The sequence below is a fragment of the Rhineura floridana genome, chromosome 9 (assembly GCF_030035675.1).
Source record: "Rhineura floridana isolate rRhiFlo1 chromosome 9, rRhiFlo1.hap2, whole genome shotgun sequence".
In the NCBI taxonomy this organism is placed as follows: domain Eukaryota; kingdom Metazoa; phylum Chordata; class Lepidosauria; order Squamata; family Rhineuridae; genus Rhineura; species Rhineura floridana.
In genome coordinates this window covers 35,592,466-35,608,664 of record NC_084488.1, presented here as the reverse complement: position 1 = coordinate 35,608,664, position 16,199 = coordinate 35,592,466, and the positions used below count along the sequence as shown (strand labels likewise).

Genomic DNA, 16,199 nt, shown 5'->3' with positions numbered 1-16,199 from the left:
CTCTGTGGAGGCCCCAACATGCTCCAATATACTTAAGAGACTGCTTCCCCATATATGTTCCATCATAATCTTTTAGAAACTACCAAAAATCCCTTTTCATCATTTCATCAATTTGGGCATCAAGGACATTCTCAGTGGTTGCTTCTCACAATTATGGAATCTCCACCCCCTCAAGTCCTACCAAGATCTTAGCCTGAGCCTCTCTTGAAAGGTTTAGGATCTTTCTCTTTGAAAGGATGGGGCTAAACATTTGAGAGTGTGAAGATCCAAGATATGGTTTATGGAGTCTGATTTTGAGTTGAACAGTTTTTGTGTTATCTGTGTAGAGCTCTAGAAATGGGTATGAATGAGGGAATGAATAAATCAAATTATTAAACCAAATCTTAATTTTATGAGGATGATAATAATCACAATCACAGCACCATCTACGTATATATAGAGCAAAGAAAGCCAGGCTCCTGTGCCAGTAAATATCTAGCCTGAAGGGATGATCTTAGGACACATGATGCAGCTACCTCGCTGAAGCTAAGCAGTTGTATGTCTGGTCAGTACCTGGATAGGAGACTTCTTTGGAATCATGTGTTCCACTGAAGAAAAAGAAATCAACAACATAAATAACTATAGCAAACGTTTCAGTTTCAGGCACTGCTTCTTTGCATCTGAGAACTTGTTGACTACCACATCAGGATAATTTGATCATGTTGGCTCTTATGTGTCTTTCCTTGGCACTAAGGCAACCATATGCAAAAGAGGACAGGGCTCCTGCACCTTTAATAGTTGTGTAAAAGAGGGGCTCTTGGCAGGTGTACTTTCCATGAAAAGCTACACCTGCTGAAATGCTCTTTTGTACACAACCATTAACAATGTAGGAGCCCTGTTCTCTTTCACATCTGGCTATTCTACTTGGGACCAATGTGGGAACCATTATGACCTCAAATAATATCTGAGGGTTTAATAATTTAATTGTAACTTTTTTGCTCCAGCCTATGTCCCCAATGTTTTGTGCAAAGCTATTGCATTAATCACTGTAGCTTGATCCCCCTTGTGTGCAATAAATAAATGATACAATGTTTCAAATGTTGTTTTTTTGTTTTTGTTTTTTGGGTAAAGCTATCTTTAAGACACAAGTGTGCAGGCTACCTGCACAATTAGTTTTCTACAGATTCTGCAACTTTGATCTAGTTCTTTGATTTAGCCCTGCAATTAAGAAGATTTGGTTCAAAGCAAAAGCCCATTGGTTGATGTTTTACACTGATGTGATAATGTTTACACAGATGTGCTTTGAAAGCTCGATTATGGAGGATTTTTTGGGTCCAGCCACATGACAGGCTGCTGTTATTTGAAAGGTAAACTTATATAACATCTATCTGCAACAGGTTTTCCAACAAGTCTGCCAGCTCTCTACCTTCTTGGAAGTGATTTATCTGATCATTGTATTTAGCATTATTTTCGTTTTGAGGTTTTAAATCCTTCCACAATAAATCACTTGCTTTCAACAATCTTCTCTCTCTCTCTTTTTATCACTCAGGTGCACACAGGGCAGTACTTAGGACTACAGTGATGAAAAGGTGTTGCGTTACCTGCTTTAAGCCACCTGCCAATTAATTAGCCCCAGACCTCTCTCCAGCAAATATAGCAAAGCAGCCACATCCATTTGATCTCCCAGATTTACATGGTGACTGAAAAGACACATGGAAAGAGACTTTTCAGGAAAAAAAAACACTAAAGAAAAAAGGCAACCTATTCTTTCCTACTGCTTTACACCTTTTTTTTGTTTTGGTTAAACAAAATTATAAATCCACTAAGAAATTTCCTGCTCCCACAGCCTTTTCAAGATTTGTGTCTTAAAGGTCCTTGATATGGAAATAACATTATAGAATCACGGAGTTGGAAGGGGCCTATAAGGCCATCAAGTCCAACCCCCTGCTCAATTCAGGAATCCAAATTAAAGCATACCCAACAGGTGGCTTCTTGGATGCCTCCAGTGTTGCAGTGCCTACCATCACCCTAGGGCATTGGTTCCATTGTCGCACTGCTCTATCAGTTAGGAAGTTTTTCTTGATGTTTAGCTGAAATTTGGCTTCCTGCAACTTGAGCTCATTACTCCATGTCCTGCACTCTGGGATAATTGAGAAAAGATCCTGTCCCTCCTCTGTGTGACAACCTTTCAAGTACTTGAAGAGTGCTATCATATCTCCTCTTCTCAAGTCTAAACATGCCCAGTTATTTCAGCCTCTCCTCATAGGGCTTTGTTTCCAGTCCCTTGATCAACCATGTTGCCCTCTGAATTTGTTCCAGTTTGTCTGCATCCTTCTTAAAATGTAGTGTCCAGAACTGGACACAGTAATCAAGATGAGGACTAACCAGTACCGAATAGAGGGGAACCAATACTTCATGCGTTGGAAACTATACTTCTGATAATGCAGTTTAAGATAGTGTTTGCCATTTTTGCAGCCACATCATACTGTTTGCTCATATGTTTGCTTGTGATCAACAAGCTTGCTTGCTTGTGATCCTGCTGGGAGGAAGGGTGGGATATAAATCAAATAATAAATAAATATAATATAAAATAAAATAAAATAAACAACAATCCCAAGATTCTTTTTGGATGTAGTACTGCTGAACCAAGTATCCTCCATTTTATAACTGTGCATTTGGTTTCTTTTTCCTAGGTGTAGAACTTTGCACTTATCCCTGTTAAATTTCATTCTGTTGTGTTCAGCTCAATGCTCCAGCCTATCAAGATGCCTTTGAATTTTGTTTCTGTCTTCGAGGGTATTAGCTGTCCCTCTAGATGAGAATATACAGTTTATTAAGGTTGGTGATAAGACACTTTGCAATATTGGGATTATATTAATGTCCTCAATCACATGTGAGCCAATATATTTCAATGCACAGTGCTGGACTAATCCGTAGCAGGACTGGCTTCAGGTTCTGTGGATTTGTGCAATAGTTTAGGCAAGTTACTTTCTCCAACTGTAAAATGGGAAAACAGCATGCTCTGTCTCCTAGCATGGTAAGGAAAAAAGTATTGTAAATCATTGTGCATATGAAAGTGTGATTAACAATACATACTTTTTATGGCCCCCAAATTGTGGAATGATCTTTTTGACGAGGTGCGCCTGGTGCCAACACTGTTATCTTTTCAGCGCCAGGTCAAGAATGTGTTTTTAAATTTGTATATTTGTTTTTAATGTTTTTAATTGTTGTAAACCGCCCAGAGAGCTTCGGCTATGGGGCAGTATATAAATGTAATAAATAAATAAATATAAATGAATAAATAAATATTAATATCCTGCCATTCCTCCAAATGACCTCAGGGTTGATACTGTTAAGTTCTATGCTGAATGAACTCATTGAAAGTAATGGCCTTAATTAGTCATTTTCCTTAATTTCATTGCATCTACTCTGAGTATGACTAATGTCAGATACAACCCTCAAGAGTGGCCTCCATGGTTCCCGCACTTTTATCGTCACTAGAATGCTGTGGGTAGGGATGGGGAGAAATGTGATTGTTTGCATTTAAAGCTGAATCTATCAAATTTCCAAAATAATATGAGCACCAAAACACAGCCATCCTTTGAAATTCACACTTATTTGAATTTTACAATGCAGTTCTCCAACCAACCAGTGTTTACAAAAATGCATATATTAGGAGAAAATGTGTGTAAGAATGAATGCATTAGTGAAAATAATATACAAAAATGCATAATAGGAGATTGCTTGCAAAAATTGTGTACGTTAGTCAAAACCGCATAAAATATGTTTTATAGGAGAAATTTGCACTAAAATGCTGAAGAATTTTCATGAGGATTTTTTTAAAATTGCAAATTGCTGCAGAAATGTGCAGAAGTGAATTTAAGATCGAGAAACTGAGAGAACTAAAATTGATAGGTCCTTCTATCCCAGCCTGTGAGGTAAGTTAGGCTGAGAGATCACGTTGGCCAAGGATATGCAGAAAGCTTTGCAGATCAGCAGTAGAGTGGCCGGATGCAAAGAGAAAACGGGGCTCCTTTAATGGATATGTAGAAGGGGGAATTTCAGCAGGTGCGGCTGAAGTTCCTTGTTGAAAGGGCAGAAACCTTGCCCTTTTGCATCTGGCCTCTCTAATGAACAGAGATTTGCACCTGCCTGCCCAGTCCAACACTCTAACCACTACACCACACTTGACAAACACATAATTTAGAATATTTTTATTTTTATTATATTTATTTTAAAAATAATATTATTTCGAATGTATTGTTCATTTAGATTAATCTCATCTGAAATTATATTTTAAAAAGCGGTTTTGAAATAACCTGAAGCTGGTGCTGAGTTCCATCTGCCATGGGAACTGAGCACTACTGGAAGAGGGAATAGTTCATGCTCTTGGGCCTCTGGAACTAGATCATCCATTGTTGAACTCTATTAAAAGTTAGTTTTTGATACTAGATTTTGCATATCTATATGTAAAAAGCTTGAGTCTCACTAACTAATTGACTCACTAAAGGAGGGGCAAGTGAAAAAGGGATTCTTCACATTTAAAAATTGGGAAGAGGGAATTTCAGGAGGTAGTTGTCATGCAAGCTAGATCTGTTGAAAAAATGCTGTCTTCTACACAAATATTAAAGGTGCAGGAGCCTTCTCTTTCGCCCCTGATATTCTACTCACTAATCTACTGGTGGTGGTATAACATTGTTATAATACTTCCACAACAAACAGGGAATTGAAATACAGGAATGTATGAAGTCCAACACATTCTGCTTATCTGAAACTGGGTTTATTTATTTATTTGTGGCATTTATATACGGCTTTTCAAGCAGCCCTCACAAACCATTTTACATTTATTTCTTTATAGAAATATTTATATACAGTTATTCATTTAAAAGAACAAGAAGCTTGCAACATATATAACAGAATAAAACCATATAAAAATTTAAAATCAGAAATCAATTTACTAACCGCTGTAAAATGAAATCGCCTCAATGGTCTGCAAAAGCCTGACAACATAGAGAAGTTTTCAGCAGGCATTTAAAAATCAGAACAGAAGGCACCTGTCTCCTATTTACTCCTATCTCTCAAAACTTAGATCATGAAATCTGCCTCTGAACCATAACCATAAGCTTCGGTCCTATACACACTTACCTGGGAGTAAGTCTAACTGAACTCAGTGGGGTTTCCTTTTGAGTAGACATGCAAAGGATCAACCCAAAGTACTGATGGGACAAGATGTTGGGCTGTGAGAAGTTCCCTGTTTCCCATTTTATCTAACCTTATATTGAGGAAAGGAGGGGTTTATCGTGGCAGTCAGGAATGTATGTCTAAACTTTGAACAACAAGCCACACATGTCTGGGACTTTCCCTTTCACAAGCCTGAACAACCCTTACAGAGGTAACTGGGAAGTTTCCAGTGCCAGCCAGGAATACATCTACGCTTGCATGCAGAAGCACCCTAGTACACGAAACTTTGCCGGAAAGACTAGAAAACTGCAAATGTATCCTTTTCCAGCTGTCATAGTAGAGTTCAACCATAAAGTATTTTGATCACTTTGGTCTCTTTAACATCCCATATACAGATGGATTATGCAAGGATCCTGAAAGATTAGCTGGAGAACCTCATGGCAGACGTAAACGTGAAACTATTGAGTACTTCCCTAATACTTTCATGTTGGGAGGAAGGGCAGGATACAAATTAATTAATTAAATAAATAATAATAATAATAATAATAATAATAAATAAAACATGGACTTTTCAATAGCTCTGTATAAATCCAAGTGCGTCTTTAAAATATTTATTTATCTCTGTGTTTTCATCAGAAACATCATAGGTCTGACTGCCATGTGTTGGGAATAATGTATGAATATTTGCATCTTGACATTTTGCTAAGGACCCAATGGGATTGCCGAGGCCATCAGAGAGAGGCAGAGACAGTTAGACACTCTTCAGTCATGCCTGGGTACAGTTCTAGCTGACAGCCTCTGACGTGTATATATAGCTAAATTATCATGTATAATACACATCTACATATGAAATTAATTATATTTTTAAGCTGCCTTGGGAGGGCTTTGCCCGGAAGGGCAGCATATGAGAATAAATAAATAAGGAATACTAAGCAAGATAAGATCGTTGCATGACCCAATATGACAATTCTTATAGTATTTGCGATCATGCCTGTCTGTCTGTCATCTCTTGAAGAAGATAGGGAAAGCAGCCGTCACGTAAAGGAAGGGATTATTGGGAGCATTTTCCTGTCTGCTTGGCCAGGATATCTACCATGCAACAGGAACATGTTTCTCCTAAGCCAGTGGTGAGGAACCTTTTGCCCTCTGAGTGTTGTTCAACAATGCCTCTCATCATCCCTGACCATTGGTCATGCTGGCTGGAATGTATGAGATTTGGACTCCAAATTTGTCTGACGGGCCACGGGCCACGGGCCATGGGCCATGGGCCACAGGTCTCTCTCTCCCTCTCCCCCTCCCTCCCTCCCCTCTCCCTTCCTCCAGCTACTGGACTGCCCTGACCTAGCAACACCCCTGGACAGGGTTTCTCTCAGGGTTGGATCCAATGCTAGTCCTAATGAACATGAATTAACTTAGGTTCACTAATTTCAGTGGGTCTCCTCTGAGTAAGACTCAATTGGAGATAACCCTCACTCTCTCAACTACATGTTGTGCCCAGCTGATGTGGATGCAGAACTTCTGAGCAATGCAACAAAGAACTCTTCTGCAGTGGAACCTACCTTGTTTGGAAGGCAAAAAACATGGTGACACAATTTCCCAATTTTTTAAACAGGCACAAGTAACCTTCCTCCCCCCCCCACACATGTTGTTGGACTCCAGCTGCCATTAACTTCACCCACCAGGGTCAATGGTCAGGCCACAGAATAGCCTTCCCTGTTCGTAGTGACCAATGTGTCACTTCTAGAAAACAGAGGAAAAGCTAGAATGTGGGTTATGTTTAAAGCCATTCCCACCTGTGGAGAACAGATACGGCAAATGGACTTACTGCCATCATCCCCAACGTTTGGCCATGCTGGCTGGGGCAGATGGGACCTGGACCTGAACGACATCTGGATGGCCACAGGTTAGGCACCCGTGGCATGGAACTCTATGGGGGGAAATGCTGGGAGGAGTACTAAAAATGTGCTTTGGGTTCAACACTTGTATTCAGGGTGACCCCCCAAACTGCAGGAGGGTTCAAATGAGATTGCAAATCCACCTTCCCACATGACCATCAATCATTGAAAAATACATGATATGAGCAGACTGAAAATGATGCTTCCAACTTTCACATATCCTTGTGCACTAAACAGGAGAGAGCTCTACTTGTCCACCTGAGACGGAGTCAGTCCCATTGAACTCAGTGGGGCTTACTTTTGAGTAGACGTGCCTAGGTTTGCACTGTTAGGCTGCAACCATCCTAAACATATCTTCTGGGGAGTAAGCCCTATTGAGCTCAATGAGACTTCTAAGTAAACATGTTTCAGACTGCAAATCACTTTAAGTGGCACATGTGCAATCAGCCCTAGCCTCCTGAGACCTGATGGAAAAAGCAGAAAACACTGCTGGGTTCTGCCTTCCCCTTTCCTACAGGGTACCCACTGTGGGGAGAGGTACAAGTAGCTCTAGGATTGGGTGAACCATAGAAAGGGGTGAGTGGGAGAAGACTAGTTTTTTCAGATCACATGCAGTCAGGCTTCTGGAGTGCTTCTGTCCTGCACTGTAATGCTATGCACAGAGTTGCTGAACACTGTCCTCTCACCAATCTATAAAGGCAGCCCTGCCAAGAATGGGTGGTGGCAATCTGGTTGGTGTAATAGGGTTCCATAATGTGAGACCCAACACGTTTCTCTAAAGCAAGAGGTGTTTAACCTTTGGCCCTCCAGATGTTGGACTCTAACTCCCATCAGCCCCAGCCAACATGGCCAATGGACAGAAGTGATGGGTGATATAGTCCAGCAACATCTGGCATGCCCCCATTAGCCACTTCTGCTCTAAAGCCATGTGCACATGTGTGTGCCAGTAAATGTCAGAAACTTGGTGACTGCTGAATTGATTGGTAAGATGCTGCAAGACCCAGCTGGAACAGTCAGAAACTTTTGTGTCATGATCCTGCTTGTTGACATTTACACCTGTGGCATGGCAACTCTCTTCTACCTGTATGTCAGCTTTCTCTAACTTAGTGACCTCAAAATGCTTTGAACTACAACTCCCATCTGTCTCATTCGCATGGCCAATGGTCAGGGATTATGGGAGTTGTAGTCCAAAAATATGGGGACACCAGGTTGAGGAAGGCTGCTTTAAATGATGGAAATGTGGGTGACATTTGGGCATTTACGGAAGGCATTCAGTTGGCTTCAGCATTAAATGTTGTAAATGTCAGCAGTTTCTGACATTTCCTTCTGGCCTCCTTCAGCTCTTAAGACTCACCAGTAAATGTCGACATTCACCGACAGTCTACCAGTTACCAAACCCACATCTGTTCTGTTTTATTCCTATAGGCAATATATATTATTGTTAAATGCTATATTAAGGCACATCGAAACAATAGCCTTGTGCCACATAGTCCGTGATAAATGAAATAGCAAAGACTTTAAAGAAGGGGGAAAACCCAGCTGACGATGCCAAGTCATTTGGAAAAATCCCACACACCCCTTTTTGGGAAACCTACTGTGATAAAAGGAACGGGTAATAAATGTAACACTTTTATGAGTGCTCTGAAAATCTCGGGGTGGAACTGTTAGATCTTTTGCTTTCTCTCTCTCTCCCCCTCCACTCTTTCATGTGTGTCTGGGCAGGTATAACTCTCAGGTAACGCCCTTTCTGTCCTTCTCTCTTACCTTTCCTTGCACCTGTCCACGTAATGCACTGCAAGCTCCCCAGGTCCAACCCTCCTCCTCCTCCTCCTCCTCCTGCCAAACGGTGGGCTTTTCGCGCCTTTTCGATTTATCACTGGCGAGAAGGTTGAACATCAAAAGGCGGCAGGGAAGCCACGGCATCCTTCTTTGCTTCTACAACAGCCGTGTGTGCTTGTGTGGCGCGGAGGGAGGGAGGGACTGGTGGTGATCGCGGTGGATGGGAGGGGTGTTTCCAAGGCTGCTAACTTAGAAGGGGCGTGTGTGTGTGAAAGCGAGCGAGCATGGCTGGGGCACCTTAGGAACTCCCCTCCGTCATTTCAGATCGAGGCGGAGGGAAAAGGTGTGAGGTGGGGACGGAGAAGCTGGGTTTAGGATTTCAAACGCCTCATCTCGACGGCGATCATCGGCTTCAGGATTAGCATATGTCAGGGGGGAAAACCAGCCCGACGTGTATATATAGAGGAGCGAGAGAGATTCCCCCACGCACGGGGTGGTTGCGCTCTTGAGAGCGCCTCGCTCGGATCCCGGCACTTTCCCCCGAAGGCACCACGAGCCAGCAGCAGCAGCAGCACCGACTGTGGATGTTTATGCAAAGCCCAGCACAGTCCCGCCACCCTCATGCCCAGGGAGAAAGGAGATACTCCCAAGACAGGCAGCTGCTATCTTGATGCGGAGTCCGGCCTCCGGGAGAGTCTCCGGCACCAGCTTTGAGCACTGAGATCGGACTCTGGAGAGTCTCTCTCGCTCTCCCCCCGGCCCCATATATCTTTCCACCACCATCCTCATCCTCAGTTCCTTCGTCGCTCTCCCCTTCCTCCTCCCTCCCGTCAGCCCGGTCGGACTCCTTCATGGCTCCTTTAGCCGAAGTTGGGGGCTTCCTAGGCGGCCTGGAGGGCTTGGGCCAGCAGGTGGGCTCCCATTTCCTCCTGCCTCCGTCTGGGGAGAGGCCGCCTCTGCTTGGCGATCGTCTGGCCCAGGCCGAGAGGGGGGCCCGAGGGGGCGCCGCGGCCGGGGCCACGGATTTAGCCCACTTGCAGGGCATCCTACGCCGGAGACAGCTCTACTGCAGGACCGGCTTCCACCTTCAGATCCTCCCCGACGGCAGTGTGCAAGGCACTAGGCAAGACCACAGCCTCTTCGGTAAGGCGTTTCCTTCCTTTCCTCCTTCTCTCCCCTCACCCCCCCCCGCCAAACAGGCTCGCTCTCTGCTGCTGCTGCTTCGTTTCCCACCTCCTTCCCTTGCGACGGAAGCATCCTATAGCAACAGATGGTATAGCAACGGATCTCAGCCTGGGAAACTAATAAATAAGTATAAAGAGCACCACTTTAAATTCGGGCACGGACCGCTGCAGAGAGAGCAGGACCAGCACGGAGCAAAGTGTTTGTGGACAGCAGTCTCTGCCCTGTGCCCAGCGGGCAAGCGATGCTTGATGCTGGACAGGCTAGCGGAAGAAAATGGCATGTTTGCAAGGCTTCATTTAAAGCAGTGCTCACCGCGGGAGGGAGGGGCATATTATGAAGTGAGGAGAGTTTGCCTTTGAACATGAGCAGAGTGCCTTTCCTGAACCACTCGGAGCCCCATTCTATCCTATGGGTTGTATTCAGCTAAGTTCCTACCCAGGTTAGGCCCCTTGAAATGACTGAACCTATTGGTCCAGTCTATTAACTTCAGTGGGTCTACTCTGGGTAGGGCTAGCATTGAATGCCACCCTATGTATTACAGGAAGATGAGGATGACCTCTGTGCAAAAAGAAGAAGAAAAGCATTACACTTGAAAACTGTGATGGACCACAGTTTTGATGTCACCTGTTATTCAGATGGGGTTATTCTCACAGCCGTTGTGTGATGTTTCTGACATGGAATGCTATCTTGTAGGAAATATGTGATCATGTGGTGCGGGTGAGAAGAGAGGGCTTCCAGGTCAGGGGGTGCTGCCCTGCTGAGCCCCAGTACCTCTCATTTTAGAAAGGAAGCACGGCATGTATTTGCTTAAAACAGTTGCACTGCTAAGCACAGTTATATGTAGGCTGCATGTGCAGAAATATATATACATATTACAGCTGCATACCTGGACACGCTGCTCTGGCTGAAGGAGGAAGAGGGTGTGTCAATTTTAGCCTTTCATGCTTATCTTTCCCAGTGCTTTGATTTTATTTTTAAGTGAATGTAGGTTTTGCCATCCTTAATTGTTTGTGATACAGCCCTGCCCTCTGCTGCTTGTGTATAAGTCCTATGTGTTCCAGTGGGAGTTATGTGCATGTAAATGTGTGCAGGATTGCACTTTAACAAGACACATCTTCTGTGCAAAGTGAAAGCGAACTGAACTGATCAGGCATAAACAACAACAGCTACTGCTGTTTGACTTCTATTGCATTCCAGTGTGCCAGGCACTCTATGAAACTTAACAGCTCCTCCTGCCTAAAAAACAGGGATGTGAAGAGCGTGAGTCTAGTGTTGTATTTGTCTTTCTGCCCAACATATTTGTCAGTTTCCAAGCAGCAGGCTGGGCTTGATAGTTCAGTCCTCCTCACAACAGCCCTATTAGGTTTTGACCATGCCCATTCTGCAGATTGGGAAAGGAAGCTGAGAGTGACTTGAGCAAGGCTGACCAGTGAGTCCATGGCAGAGCGGGTGTTAAGAGAAGCGAGGTCTCCTAGGTCCATGTCTGACCCTCTAGCCACCAGACCAAGAACTTGCTAAATCTCTGACCTGCATTAGATTGCTCTGCTTAGAATTCCTGTTGTGCCCTAATAAAGAAAAGAGACTTAACCCAAGAATGGGAAAGGTTTCTTAATTAAACAAAAAAAGGGGGGGGATTAAAGGAAGCAGAGTCTTGTCTGAAGAAAATTGCTATTGTTGACAACCATTGAGGGGTTTGTGTATGAAGAGCCACAAAAGGTGATTGGAGAAGTTTTCTATCATGTTTCCCATAGTCAAAACAACTCACTGCAAAAGGCTCTTAACTCTATTTGCAGTGCAATGCAGTCGCCAAAGTCTTCAGAATGAAGGGAACTTAAGTTCAGCAGAAAGTTCTGCACAGAAGGGAAATTTCTTACAGCATATAAACTCAGAATAATTACCTCCAAAAAAAGAAAAAAGTTTGAGATTGAGATCAAACATTCTCGGTGCTGCTTTATTCTATCGCTGTTCTCAGTAGGTTTGTCTGATGTGGTGTCTTTGTGGACTAAATCACCTGCTTATTATGAATTGGGGGGAAGGGGTGCTTGTCTTTGAAAATGATATCAGAAAGGCAGAATACCTCCCATGTCTTTCAATGGAACTTTGAATATTGGGAACTCGGAAATCTCTGATGATTTATTTGCAGTGGGAAGATTTAATATCTGATCTTTGTAAAGGTTTGTCTGGGCTGCCACTCAGCATTACACACATCAAGACCCCGGCAACTTTCAATTAAAACTCCAAAGAGTATAAATGATAGAACATTCATTATGTCGCTTTGGGAGTTTGGAAGATAAAACATTGATAAATACAGAAGAGAGATTTAAAGCTATGCCTAAAATCAGATGGCACTATTTCAAAGAAAAAAAACATGGTTTTTAAAAGCAGTTATCAAAAGCTTCCTTTCTAACAATCCAAATATTTGATTACTGTTATTATTTAACAGAGAATGGGACAACCTAGCCAAAGTTGCACTTGTAAGCGTCATTGATTTCAGCTGGAGAGACTTATGAACATGCTTAAGTCTCTCACTGAATTCAGTGGGGTGCCAAAGGACTTCAGTTTGGCTGGATTATGCCCAATGAACCATTATTACTCAGGACTACACATTTTGAGGGTGTTATATGCTGTGTTGAGTATTACAGTTAGACTGTACATAGCAAATGCTTTATTTGCCTCTAGCAATATTTTATAAACATGTCTTGACTGCAACATGTATAGAAATTTAAAATAAACCTTTGTGATTTTTTTTCTCAATGCAGGTATCCTTGAATTCATCAGTGTGGCAGTGGGATTAGTCAGTATTCGAGGGGTGGACAGTGGCCTTTACCTTGGAATGAATGAGAAAGGAGAACTTTATGGCTCTGTAAGTATTACCAACATATCACCCAGCTCACACTATAGGCTCAGAATGGTTGTGGTCTTGATCTGTTACAGTCCCTGGGAATTTTGCTATGATGTAAGTGAAAGCAGGATCACAGCCATTTATTATTTACTTAAAATGGGGGGGAAACTAGACCAGTCAGCAAAATAACACAAAATACCAGCTGAAATACTCTGAAATGATTTGTGCTACTGGCACCACATGCTGATATTCTGATAACTTTTTAAGACAAGGGGTTTCAAGTTGTGTTTGAAGCTATGTTCTTCAATGAGAAGACCAGTAATAGACATATGCCTCATACTGTTGACCCATCTCACTCTGTATTGTCTGAGGTCTACTTGGGAAGGTCTATAGCTCCATGGTGGAGCAACTGCCTTGCATGCAGAAGGTCCCAGGTTCAATTCTCTGCATCTCCAGGAAGTGCTGGGAAAGACCCCTGGCTGAAACCACGGAGAACCACTGCCAGCCAGTGTAGACAATACTGCAGTAGATGGACCCAATGGTCTGACTTAGTATAAGACAGCTTCCTATGTTCCTTCCCAACTGGAAACAACTCTTTGGGTTTCTGGGAGAGGTTTTTGCCATCACTTGCTACCTGAACATTTAAGTGGAGATGCCAGGGATTGAATATAGGACCTTCTGTGTGCAATGATGCACTCTACGTCTTAGCTAGATCCCTTCCCCAAATGGTAGGCCAGCTTCTCTAATTGCTACCAGGGGAGTGTTATATGTGTTCTTGGGGGCACTCTTTGTTTACATGGAATGGCAATGAGATTCTAGCTTGTCTGGCCTGTGTGCTGTGTGAGTGGATTTTAGTTCTGAGGGAAGAAATGGGTCCAAATTACAAGAAGTGAGGGGAGAAGGAAGCTGTAGTGTTGTTAGTCTAGAAGAGCTATTGCCAGCCTGGTGCCTTCCAAAGGTTTATGATGAAAACTCCCACCAGTTCCAGCTAGGGCTGATGGGAGTTGTAGTTCATCACCTCTGGAGGGCATCAGCTTGGCGAAGGCCGGTCTAGAAGTCCAGAAAAGTTTGTATTTAGTAGCTAATGTTTTCCTTCAGGTATCAAACTTAAAAAAAAGTCATGCTCCAAGTTAATTTTCTGTTTACCAAAATGGGGGGAGGGAGAGAGGGGTGGGGAAGAAGTTGCACAAATAAATACAGGAGCATAGACTTTTGGCAATGAGGTTTGCTGCTCCATTGTGATTCAGCAGGTGGAGCTCTGGGGTATCTCCTTTCTTTCCTTGAAGATAAAATAATCCTCTGCAAAAGGGGATCTAAAGCAATGGAGTTATCACAGCTGTTCTGGAAGCACAGGGGATATAATCTGGAGGGCAGGGTCATTGGTAGATCCTTAAAATGGCATAGGGCCATGACACAGATATGCATAAAATGTGCATATGCTAATTTATATGTATAGGTGTAAATCTAGGGTGACTTTTAGGAGAAAAGATTTGGAGCCCAGTGCAAAAGAGTGAGGGGTCAGGCCCCTTGGTCATGCCCTAAGAATGCACCTGTCTGGAGGATTCAGGCTGTATATACACTACACTTAAAGCACATTCAGAGCATCCCCCCCCCCAAGAATCCTGGAAACTGTGGTTTATCCACATAGAGCTATAATTTCCAGCACTCTTAACAAACTATAGTTCCCAGGATTCTTTGGGAGACAAAAATGTGCTTTAAAAGTATGCATACGCAGACTCAGTTAGCTCTTATATGGACAATGGAAAGGAAAGCTACTTTTTAGCTAAAATACTAACATTAGACTTTTGCAGAGAAAATGCCACCTTTAACGCATTGATTTAATTAAATTTTTCACCTCTTTTTTTATTTTTCACAGGAGAAGCTCACTCCTGAATGTGTCTTCAGAGAACAGTTTGAAGAGAACTGGTATAACACTTACTCCTCCAATGTGTACAAGCATGGAGACTCTGGCCGACGGTACTTTGTGGCGCTAAACAAAGATGGCAGCCCTCGAGATGGGGCAAGGTCCAAAAGACATCAGAAGTTCACCCATTTCTTGCCCAGGCCAGTGGATCCAGAAAGAGTGCCTGAGCTCTACAAGGATGTGTTAGTATTCACCTGAAGTCGAACACGGGAGGGGAATGGAATCTTAGCCTCAACGGTACCGAAAGCATGAAGAACCTCTGAATGCTTGGGAGTTGCTGAGATCTAGGAAGCTGGGTGTCAGAGAAGTTGTTTAGTGGTAGACAAGCCCTTCATTGCCTAAAGTCTGGATTTAGGAAAGTGGGCCTTGAAGCCAAGAGGGCCAAATCTCTTTTAGGTTTGCTCGCCCTTGTGCTTGGTCAAGTAGACATGGAGAAGTTGGAACTGGACTTAAACCAGACTGCTCTGGATTACTTCCTGCCTTAGAGTGCGGATAGCTATCTAAGGCATGTGGAGGTAGATTGTTGGAAGCTAGAAGAAATGACAAAAAAGAGAAGAATGAGTGACAAACCAAGTGGGGAAAGCACACCCATGTGGATTGTGAACATGACGTTATGGTGACAACGCTAATCTGGCAAGTGAAATCCGGATTTATTTTTCCCTTCAGGATGGACCTAATTTATAGACTTTCAGAGTGCAAATATTTATTTTAAATATTTATTTATTACAGAGTTTATTTTTTACTGGGCTATGAAGACAGTACTACCCTTTACCCATTTATGGTGCCAATATTTACTCCAACGTAGTATCAAAAAAAGGGATGTTGCATCCCTAAACAGTGCAAATGGAGTAACATCTCTGGAATATCATTGTTAGAAGATAATAAACTTGGGTTATATTTTTATGCACACACCATTGCCTTACACAGGAACAGATGTTGGTTGCCTTGTGACCTATGGGACTGCCCCCTATATTTGTACTGAATTTTAAAAAATGCACATTTAAAAGGGAATTAAAGATAAACTTCCATCTATTTGTTTCAATGTTGTTCTTTAAGTAAATCATCTGCCAGTGGTACTTTCTGGAGACCACACATGGTTGTTGTACAGAGGCATCTATGTTTTCACCTCTCTGATTCTGCGTGATTGTTATTGTTAAAAACCAGGGATGGGGAACCTGGTGACTTCCAGATGTTGCTGGACTCCAACTCCCATCAGGCCCAGCCAGCATGGCCAATGGTCAGGGTTGATGGGAGCTGGAAACCAGGAACACCTGGAGGGGTGATAGGTTCCCACCCCTATTATGAACAATTATTTGGTCTGTGTTGACGTGCATGAGAAATGCACAACTCCCTATGCTAAACAGAGAAAGAAAATAAAAGGTGGCTGGCCTCTGTTAACATTGCTATAGTTACT

The 16,199-nt window shown here is 42.9% G+C and overlaps 1 protein-coding gene and 1 long non-coding RNA gene across 2 annotated transcripts; one reads left to right on the top strand and one right to left on the bottom strand.

Annotated features, from left to right (window-relative positions):
* Positions 1 to 420: 420 nt before the first annotated feature.
* LOC133364273 (uncharacterized) lies at positions 421 to 9,368 on the bottom strand. Its single transcript, XR_009757900.1, has 3 exons — positions 8,820 to 9,368; positions 1,581 to 1,679; positions 421 to 587 (listed from the first exon to the last, which is right to left on the bottom strand). It is a non-coding gene; the product is annotated as an uncharacterized LOC133364273 (long non-coding RNA).
* Positions 9,044 to 15,817, top strand: FGF20 (fibroblast growth factor 20). The gene is made up of 3 exons (XM_061584615.1): positions 9,044 to 9,977; positions 12,779 to 12,882; positions 14,738 to 15,817. The coding sequence occupies exons 1-3, from the start codon at positions 9,686 to 9,688 to the stop codon at positions 14,981 to 14,983; spliced, it is 642 nt and encodes a 213-aa protein (XP_061440599.1). The 5' UTR covers positions 9,044 to 9,685; the 3' UTR covers positions 14,984 to 15,817.
* Positions 15,818 to 16,199: the final 382 nt, after the last annotated feature.

Excerpts from the sequence above, each read along its gene's own strand:
- FGF20 (XM_061584615.1), top strand. The coding sequence starts at position 9,686 with ATGGCTCCTTTAGCCGAAGTTGGGGGCTTCCTAGGCGGCCTGGAGGGC. Across the intron at positions 9,978-12,778 it reads GCAAGACCACAGCCTCTTCG|GTATCCTTGAATTCATCAGT; the intron begins GTAAGGCGTTTC and ends TTCTCAATGCAG. Across the intron at positions 12,883-14,737 it reads AAGGAGAACTTTATGGCTCT|GAGAAGCTCACTCCTGAATG; the intron begins GTAAGTATTACC and ends TATTTTTCACAG.